Raw genomic sequence first — 10,131 nt, 5'->3', positions numbered from 1 at the left:
ATGGAGTGCCCAAATCAAACAGCTCCACATGAGTTTATCCTCTCTGGGTTTCCATACCCACAAGAGTTCAAGCTGCTCTTACTTCTCTTCTTCTTAGTAATGTTTATCCTGACACTTTTTGGAAATTCCCTCATCATTGGGGTAGTCATCTCTAACCTTCAGTTGCATAAGCCCATGTATTGGTTCCTCTGTCATCTCTCCATCTTAGACATGGCTTTCTCCTCTGTGGTGGTCCCCAAAGTCATTGCAGGATTCATTCCTGGAGGAAAAGTCATTTCTTTCAAAGGATGTGTCACACAACTGTATTTTTTTCATTTCCTGGGATGTGCAGAAAGTCTTCTCTACACCTTGATGGCTTATGACCGCTTCTTGGCCATTTGCAAACCACTCCACTATGGCAATATCATGAATTGGAAGGTGTGTCTCCTCCTTTGTTTGGGTACTGTAATTGGAGGCAGCCTCAATTCCACATTTCAGACTTTTCTTACCTTCCATTTGCCTTATGGACAGAAATACTATATTGATTATGTCTTCTGTGATATTCCTGCTATGCTGAAGCTGGCTTGTGTTGATACAAAACTCAATGAGTTGATGAGTTTCATTGACATTGGCCTTGTGGCAATGACCTGCTTTCTGCTGATCTTAGCATCCTACGTCTACATCATCCTGGCTATTTTGAAGATTAGTAGTAGTGAAGGACAGAACAAAGCTTTCTCAACTTGTACTGCCCATCTTATTGTGGTGGCCATCTATTACCTGCCTGTGATATATCATTATCTGAGACCAGCTTCTCAGGGCTCTATGGATGGTGTAGTGAGTGTGTTCTACACCACAGTAACCCCTTTGTTGAACCCACTGATATACACACTTAGGAACAAAGAGATGAAGGCAGCACTGGTGAAATTGTGGAGAAGAAATTCAGAGTAGCAAGCAAAAAGCAGCAAGTAAACAATCTCATTTTTACTTAATTTTCTATTATCAGAAGTCACCTGAATAAAGAAAAGTGAACACAACCTCCTAGAAATGCAGTAGTACTCAATGCCTTTTGTGTGTCTTCCTCACGGGTTGTGTCAATCAAAGATTTTTATTGATATTGTATTCCAGACTAAGTTTACTCTTCTGACATTAAAGACACTAATGAATTTCAATTCCAGCATTTTTTGTGTACATCACATAAATTACTATTTCTCAATTGAAAACTGAATTCCTCATATAAACTCTCATTCTCAAATTGAAATAATTTTGTTGGATGTTTGGAATTTACATGTTATAAGTTGCTATCGGACACTCGAATTAGAAAACAAAATTTAAAAGAAATTAAAAAGAAGATACCAATAAATATAGTCATGACCTCACCATGTTTAATATGAATAAATCCTCAGTGCCTCCCTTTCCCTACTTCCCAGGACTTGCTATAGATCACCAATGATGTTAATCCTAAACATGGGGACTACCTATTTTCAATACTTTTTGTCCACTCATTGGGCAGTGCCCAAGCAGACCTTATACTATTTCTGACAGATGGCAGTCCAGTCTCTTTTTGAAAGTTTCCAGTGATGAAGCTTCTACAACTTCCGAAGTCAATTTCTGTTGCATTGGTTGATTGCTTTCACTGTCAGAAAATTTATCCTTATTTCTAGGTTGACTCTCTTGTTGATCAGTTTCCATCCATTATTCCTTTTGTGGCTTTTGGGTGCCAGGGAAAACAGGTTGACCTCTTCCTCTCTATGGCAATCCCTCAAATATTGGAAAACTGCTTCCCTGGACCAGGCTAAAACATATGATGAACAGTTGCAGGAACTGGGTATGGATAGTTTAGTGAAGAGGAGAACCAGGGGAGACATAATAGCAGTTTTTTTAATATTTGAGGGGATGCCACATAGAGGAAGGGGTCAATCTGTTTTCCAAGGCAGTTTATTCTCCCTAGATCCTTCAGCTTTCAGCTGAAAAAACTGACTCTGTAGAGTGTCAATCCTCCAAACCAAGAACTCAGCATAAAGAAAATATCAAACCAAGAATGTAAATGGGTCTGGTAGAATGGAGGTTTGTTTGTCTCAAGCAATGGTCTCAATGTGCCTTCTAACTTTGGCTTTGAACATATAAGTTAGTATTTGGCAGCAAGGCTGGCTGGGGAATTCTGGGAGTTGAAGTCCATGCATCTTAAAGTTGATAGGTTAAGAAGCACTGATTAGACAATTCTTTTAAAAAAAACACAACAACTTTTATTAATTTCAAAGACAAACAGATCATCATCAACCATTACATACTTGAAACTTTTTCCATTATAAATTTTACAAGTCAAATAAAACCTTATTTTATACAATATAATTCTATTTTAAACCATTTCCATATGAGCATGCAAATACCTCTTATCCAATTTCTCTTTACTTTTCTTTACTCTTATTCAATTTCACTATTGTTATTTCATCTATTTCTTTCTGACTTGGTTACCATTATTCTCATTCTGTATTTCTACAAGGTTTTATTAATTCTCCCAAAAACATAAACACACAACACACAAACATATAAAAATTCTTTTAGGAAAGTAACTTGGCTCCAGGTACCTCTCTCTACATGGACTTCAATTATATTCATGCTCATCTTACATATCATTACCTATTTTATTTACCATTCTATATCTTCTATATAAACTTCTCCACACATTTCACTCTTCTTAATTCTATCTTATTTCATCTATCTTAATTTAAATCATTGTATTTGTATCTTTTGCCCATTCTTTATTATCCCTCTATCTCATTCCTTATAATAAAAAAAAAGAATTTCTCCTGAAATCACTAATCAGAGTATGATGCCTTTCTATCCTCCCCCTAAATTAATTAGATTAACATTTAAAATAACACCTAATACCCAATCTGTACATTCTATCTACTAATTTTTTTTAATAATAGTAAAAACAAAATAATAAATCCAAAATGATTAAACACATAGTTAAATAATAAATCTAAATATTAAATCTTATAACATTCCCATTGCCTTTTCCAAAAACAAATGCTACTATAATAGTTTTATAATAACATCAATACCATAATCATATTAAACTCTTTAATTAAAACTCAATATTCTAAACATTTAATATTTTATTAAATTTTGAAATCAATCATTATTAAACATTTCAACATTTTAATCTCTTATTAACTCTTAAACCATTCTAATTTTCTATTTCTAATACAAATGTTACAATACCATCTTATGTACCTTGCAAAATCTTTTTTAAAGAAATTGTACTTTACCCTTTGTCCCTAAAAAAAATTCCTCTTTTCCCATCTAATTTCAAAACTTTGTGGCTTTTCTCCACCTTTTCCCTTTCTTTCTTCCCCCACCAGACCTTCCTACCCCCCCTTCTTCTAGCCTCTGCCTTGCTGGCATCCCTTCTCTGTTGTGTTCCTTTTTTCTTTTGTTTACTATCATTATATTTATTTTGCACCTTATTTTTCTCTTTCCTGAATGTTTTTTTAAATCTTAAGTCCTTCATTTTCCTCCCTTTCTTCCTTCCTTCTTTCTTAGTTAAATTTTGAAATTCATTAAAGATGGCTTCTTCGTCTTCTTCTTCTTGTTGTTCTTCTGCCTCCATCTGTTGTATTGTTTGTTGATAGTTAACCAGCACCATTTCTAGAAAAAGGAAGGCTTCTTTCATACCATCTTTACTGTCTGTTTTTGTTTGCTCATATTCTTCCCTCAGTTCCTCAACAAAAAAAGCCATTATAAATCTTTTCTTTTCTTTTCTTTTTTCCCTCTTCCTTCTTACACCAACCAAGATATTTCAAAAAAAAAAAAAAAAATAGAACAGTCCCAAAGTCCTCAATCAATCCAAGCCAAGACAAAGTTCTCCTTTCTCTTCCTGGGGTAGTATCAATCAAAAAAAAGAAAATCCAAATCTGTATTTTAAAGCCTTATTGGAATTATATTTCTGTCTTCAAATCCTTAAGGCATCTCCTCCAACAAAATCTTAACATTTGAATATATTTTTTGTCCTCTCCCTTCCGACTTATCACACAAAGCTAGTTTTACCTGAAAAAAACAGGTTTCTCAATGTCCACTTATTAATTCCGTCGGGAGGGAGAATAAACTTTCCTTTCAGCACCTCAAAATTGCCGCTTATTTTCTCTTGTGGAAAGAATCATTCAAAAAGCCATAATTTCCAGGAATTATATTAAATGTATCTTAGAGTCCTGGGTCAACCAAGAAAACTTTTACTCTCAAAGGCTTTCTCCTCTTCCTCCTGCGCATTCTTACCCAGCTGCCGGCTTCTTTGTGGCGGCCATTGCAGACCGCCGCTGCACTGTCTTGGGAAAAGGGGGTTCTGCCGGCTGGGGAGGGGTCTGCAACACCCCCAAACCCCTCTCCGGATCCCCCTATCTTCAGCTACCCCTGCAGGGTAGCCTAGCTCCGAACCCGTCCGGATCGGAGCACCAAAAACGGCTAGCGCAGCAGGGATCGCGCAGAGTCGCAAATCCCTGCCGCTCGCGAAGCCGACAAACCGGAAGTCCGATTAGACAATTCTTTATGAGAAGTCTCTGCATTCTTCTTTATTATCTTAGTAACTTTTTTATGATCCGTGGTGGCACAGTGGTTAAAATGCAGTAGTACAGGCTACTTCTGCTGATCGCTGGCTGCCAACAGTTTGGCAGTTCGGGTCTCACCAGGTCAAGGTTGACTCAGTCTTCCATCCTTCTAAGGTCAGTAAAATGAGGATCCAGATTGTTGGGGGCAATATGCTGACTCTGTAAACTGCTTAGAAAGGACTGTAAAGTCTATGTGTTATTGCCACTGCTATTTTTTCCAATAAGGAGTCATCTCTCTTCTCTGCCTTGCCAAAAGAAAAGGCAATTCCTGGCGAAATCTGTTTATACATGTCTGATAACGTTAATTCCAGCCAATGCTTCCTCCACAAGCTGTTCTTCTCCATCTGCTGGTATCTGCCATTCCTTCTATCTTCTTCTCCAACCCTCACACCTGCCCTTTCCTCAGAGCAGTTTTGATATTTAAAAAGCATTGACCTTAAAGGCAGTTACAGTCTCTAGCTATGACTTACTCAGAAGGAAACTGCAATTTTTTCCTTCCACACAGTCATCTATTGGGACCTAGGAAGCATGTATTCTTGGACTGCAATGTTCTGGCTCACAGTCACTCACACCATGGTCATTTTCCAGATGAACTACTATGATGTGGTCTACATGGGGCTGCCCTTGAAGAGTATATAGAAGCTTAAGCTAGTGTAAAATGTTATGGCAAATTATGTGTGTCCTTAGAAGCACATGTCATCCTTAACTCTGGGAGTTGCACTGGTTTCCAATTTTCATCTGGACCCAATTGAAGGTGCTTATTTTGAAAGGACAGAAATATTATATTGATTATGTCTTCTGTGATATTCCTGCTATGCTGAAGCTGGCTTGTGTTGATACAAAACTCAATGAGTTGATGAGTTTCATTGACATTGGCCTTGTGGCAATAACCTTCTTTCTCCTTATCTTAGCATCCTACATCTACATCATCCTGGCTATTTTGAAGATTAATAGTAGTGAAGGACGGAACAAAGCTTTCTCAACTTGTACTACCCATTTTATTGTGGTGGGCATCTATTACTGCCTGTGATATAACATTATCTGAGACCAGCTTCTCAGGGCTCTATGGATGGTGTGGTGATTGTGTTCTACACCATGGTAACCCCTTTGTTGAACGTAGGTGATATACACACTTAGGAACAAGGAGATGAAGAAAGCCCTGGTGAAATTGTGGCATAAAAATTCAGAGTAGCAGCGACAAATTAACAAAGCATTTTTACTTAGTTTTCTATTATAAAAAGTCACCTGACTAGATAAAATTGATGCAATCTACTAGACCTGTGGTAGTACTCAATTCCTTTGGTGTGTCCTCCTCACAGGTTGTGTCAATCACAGATCTGGGGTTTATTCTCTGTCCAGAGAAAGTTTGCTCTTCTAATAGCAATAGCACTTAGACTTATATATCACTTTACAGTGCTTTACACCCCTCTGTAAGCAGTTTTACAGAGTCAGCCTATTGCCCCCAACAATCTGGTTCCTTATTTAACTCACCTCAGAAGGACAGAAGGCAGATTCAACCTGGAGCCTGGTGAGATCTGAACTGCCAAATTGCAGCCAGCAAGCAGTCCTGCACTCTAACCACTGCACCATATTATTATGAATATCATTTCCAATGGTGTTTTTCCTTTTACATGAATTACTATTTCTCCATTGAAACTAAATTCCTAATAAACTCTCGTTCTCAAATTGAAATATTTTTATTCAGATGTTTGGAGATTATTGTAGTTAGTTGCTATTGTACACCTGAACTAAAAAACAAAAGTTTATCAAGAATTTTTTTAAAAAAATTAATGAATTAATAAATAACTCTCCTATTTAGTTTATTAATTTATAGGTTAAATAAATTTTATTTGCTAACTGTTTCACCATTGGGCTAATCTAGGACAGTGGCCTCCAACCTTTTGGGCACCACTATGGAGGAGATTTTTCCGCAGACTGGAGGGAGTGTGGTTTTGCATGCTGGCACATCCTGGAGATGGGACTTTACTTGTTTCTGTGGCCCAGTTTGTGACATGTCACAGCCTAGTGCTGGTCCATGATCTGGGCATGGGGAGTCTGAACATAAATAAGATAATAGAGCAATAAAATAAATAATGAAAAACTGCATGAACAGAGGGATAGAATCAAGATCACATGAAGTGTTAATACCACTTTATAATGGCTTGGTAAGGCCATGGTTGGAATACTACATCCAGTTTTGGTCACCATAATCTAAAAGAGATGTTGAAACTCTAGAAAGTGTGGAGAAGAGCAACCATGATAATCTGGGGACTGGAGGCTAAAACATATGAAGAACGGTTGCTGGAACTGGATATGTCTAGTCTGATAAAAAGAAGATGAATAGCAGTGTTCCAATATCTCCTGGGCTGCCACAAAGCAGCTGAGGGCAGGACAAGAAGCAATGGGTGGAAACTAATCAAGGTGAGAAGCAACTTAGAACTAAGGAGAAATTTCCTGACAGTTAGAACCATGCAATAGTGGAACAACCTACTTCCAGAAGTTGTAAATGCTCCAACACTGGTAGCAGTTCCTGCCTAATCAAGGGGTTTCACTAGAAGACTTCCAAGGTCCAGTCCAAACTCCTGCCCTGCTCAAGCAGACCCTACATCATTTCTGACATATGGCAGTCCAGTCTCTACAGTGATGAAACTCCCACAATTTCTGAAAACAAACTGTTCCATTGGTTGATTGTTCTTAATGTCAGAAAATTTCTTCTTATTTCCAGGTTGAATCTCTCCTTGTTCAGTTTCATCCATTATTCCTTGTCTGGCCTTCAGGTGCCTTGGAAAATAGCTTGACCCCTTCCTCTCTATCATGTCTCCCCTGGTCCTTCTCTTCACTAGACTAGCCATACCCAGTTCCTGCAACTGCAGGGAGAGGCTTCACATCTGAAGAAGTGGTTTGTTTCTCCTTCTTAAATGTGTTATTTATTTATTTATTTAGCCTTGTATATATTTATTTAGCCTTGTATACATTTTACCTGGAAAAGGGACATCATGTTAATATATTAATTTTAAAATTTCAAGGACAGGTCATACAAAGCTCTATTTCACACACCATATACCCAGTCCTGTTTTTGCCCACTTTAAATGATCAATTTATTGACCACTTATTGGTCAAGTTGACCATTTGACCCCCCCATTCAATAATCAGGTTTTGGGAACTCAAACAACTGCACATTATCTTAATTAGGGAGAAACTTCATAACAGGGAGAACGATTAACCAGTGGAACAGAAGTTGCCTCCAGAACTTGTGGGTGCTTCATTACTGGAGGTTTTTAAGAAGAGACTAGACCAGGGGGTCTGCAACCTTAAAACACTCAAAGAGTCGTTTGGACCCATTTCCCACAGAAAAGAAAAGGCCAGGAGCCAATAATTTAACAACTGGTATGACTGGGTGGGCGTGGCCAACTCAACATCACTCACTCCCACACAGTCACATGAAACCCCCCCCAGCCATGCCTACCCAGCAAGTTATTCGGGCAGGGAACCAGATGTTAAATTATTTGCCAGCCCTGCCTCACCCCTCCCCTCCCAGCCATTTTTTGCCATACTTGGCCTTGAGTGTGTTGTTCACCTTTCTCTCTCTCTCTTTCTCTCTCCCTCTCCCTCCCTCCCTCCCTCCCTCTCCCCCATTCCCCACCCCCACTTCCCAACCCATACCCTCAGGGAATAAGCATATAGGAAATTCGGCCATGTTCTCTCTGTCTCTGGAAAGATACAAAAATAAACCTTGTATTATAAAAGGAGTGACTGTCAGGCTGTTACATCACAGTGCCATGAGGTTGCTGCCTTAAATCACTGCACACACTTCAGAGAAGCATCATCCCAAGCAGCAGCACACTCACATATGCACTCATATGCATCTTGCAACTGGGTCCAAAGTGGCTGGAAAATGTAGTCCCCAAAGACACTTGGCAAGCAAAGTATGGGATGACTCTGCCTGTCACCAAGGCAGCATCTACTGAATCCTTGTAAAACTGGGCAAAGGCAGAAAGAGGAGAGTAGATGGAGCCAAATCAAGCTGAATCTCTCTCTCTCTCTCTCTCTCTCTCTCTCTCTCTCTCTCTCTCTCTCTCTCTCTCTCTCTCTCTCTCTCTCTCTCTCTCTCTCTCCAATGGACTGCAGCTGGAAATGGTGAGCTTTTTCCAGTCTTTGTTGGTGCTGGACACACAACCTGCTCTCAGCCCTGAGACACTGGCCTGCTGTTGCTGCTGTTGTCAGCGGCAAGTGGGGCAGGGTTATATTGTGGCTCTGCCTCATAATGGGTTCCACGAGGAGAAGGGGACCCCATCTCCCCCATTGTGAAGCGCCCTAAATTTCATTGTGCTGCACAAGACAGAGGGATGAAAGGAGGAAGCCGTAGCAAAGGGTTAAAAGAGCCACATGTGGCTCTGGAGCCATAGGTTGCCGACCCCTGGACTAGACAGCCACTTGTCTGAAATGGTTATGGGGTCTCTTGCTTGAGCAGGGGTTGGACTAAAAGACCTCTGAGGTCCCTTCCTGTTCTCTTCTAATTGATTGATTGATTTTTATAAACCAGTTGCCTAAAAGGTTTTTTTCCCCATGACCAGAACATAAAACATTTGCTGCAAATGCTTCATGAATTAACTGTTAAAGAAAAGAGATAAACTTCTGAAATCCCTGTATGGAATAGTAAAAGTAAAAATACCCAAAGGGAAAAGTGTTCAATAGAAATAAGTGATCATTTGACTTCCGGTTTGCAAGGTTTCGGTGGCGGCAGGGATTCGCGACACCGTGCGATCCCTGCTGTGTTCGCCGCCAAGGTTCCCCCGATCCGTTTGGATCTGGGAGATATAGCTGCCCCGTAGAGGCAGCTGAAGACAGGGGGGAGCCGGAAAGGGGTTTGGGGGTGTCGCAGACCCCCTCCCCAGCCGGCAAAAACTCCCTTTTCCCGAGGTGGAGGAACGGCGGTCAGCAATGGCTGCCACGAAGAAATCTGCAGCCGGACAAGCAGTGCAGGAGGGAGAAAGTTTGAAGAATTGTGAAAGTTGCTTTCAACCAGGACAAGGCAAAAGAAAGTGACCTGGAACCTTGAAGGCTGCTAAGTATATATTGTTTCTAGTGAAAGTAACAAGCTGCGAATATTCTAAAAGGGAAAGATTTTCTTTTTTGTTCCACTCTCCTTCCTAACGTGATAGCGGATGGAAAAAACTCTTTTGGCTGTGAGTGGGAAGGGAGAGGGGGAAAAAAATCGGAACAAAATTTGAAAATAAGGAGAAGATTGCCTAGAATTTTAAAGAGTTACTAAACATCAATAAGACTTCTAAAAAATATATTTGAAAGAGAACTTTGTGATTAAACTTTAACTCCAGAAAGAGAAAGTGAAGAAGAAGAAGGTATTTAAAAGAAACAGCCTGTTTGGATTGTTTGGTGATTTTGGAACTTTTGAGAATTATTTTTGATTAAAATCATCTGGGTGGTTGTTTGGAAAAACTTTTTCTCTACACAATGGCATCATTTGTGGATGGACTGAAACTTGTATATCAAAAATATGAAAAAGAAAAGCAAGAAGGGAAAGATGTTT

The 10,131-nt window shown here is 39.5% G+C and overlaps 1 protein-coding gene across 1 annotated transcript; it reads left to right on the top strand.

Moving 5' to 3' along the window:
* LOC113425746 (olfactory receptor 10G6-like) lies at positions 1 to 927 on the top strand. The gene has a single exon (XM_026687994.2). It carries the CDS (start codon positions 1 to 3, stop codon positions 925 to 927), a length of 927 nt encoding a protein of 308 aa, XP_026543779.2.
* The last annotated feature ends 9,204 nt before the right edge of the window (positions 928 to 10,131 follow it).

The sequence above is a fragment of the Notechis scutatus genome, chromosome Z, assembly GCF_049901735.1.
Source record: "Notechis scutatus isolate UNSWTSFEM ecotype Mainland chromosome Z, rNotScu1.2, whole genome shotgun sequence".
NCBI classification, from domain to species: domain Eukaryota; kingdom Metazoa; phylum Chordata; class Lepidosauria; order Squamata; family Elapidae; genus Notechis; species Notechis scutatus.
The sequence above is the reverse complement of the archived record's forward strand: the minus strand, read 5'-3'. Positions and strand labels throughout refer to the sequence as shown.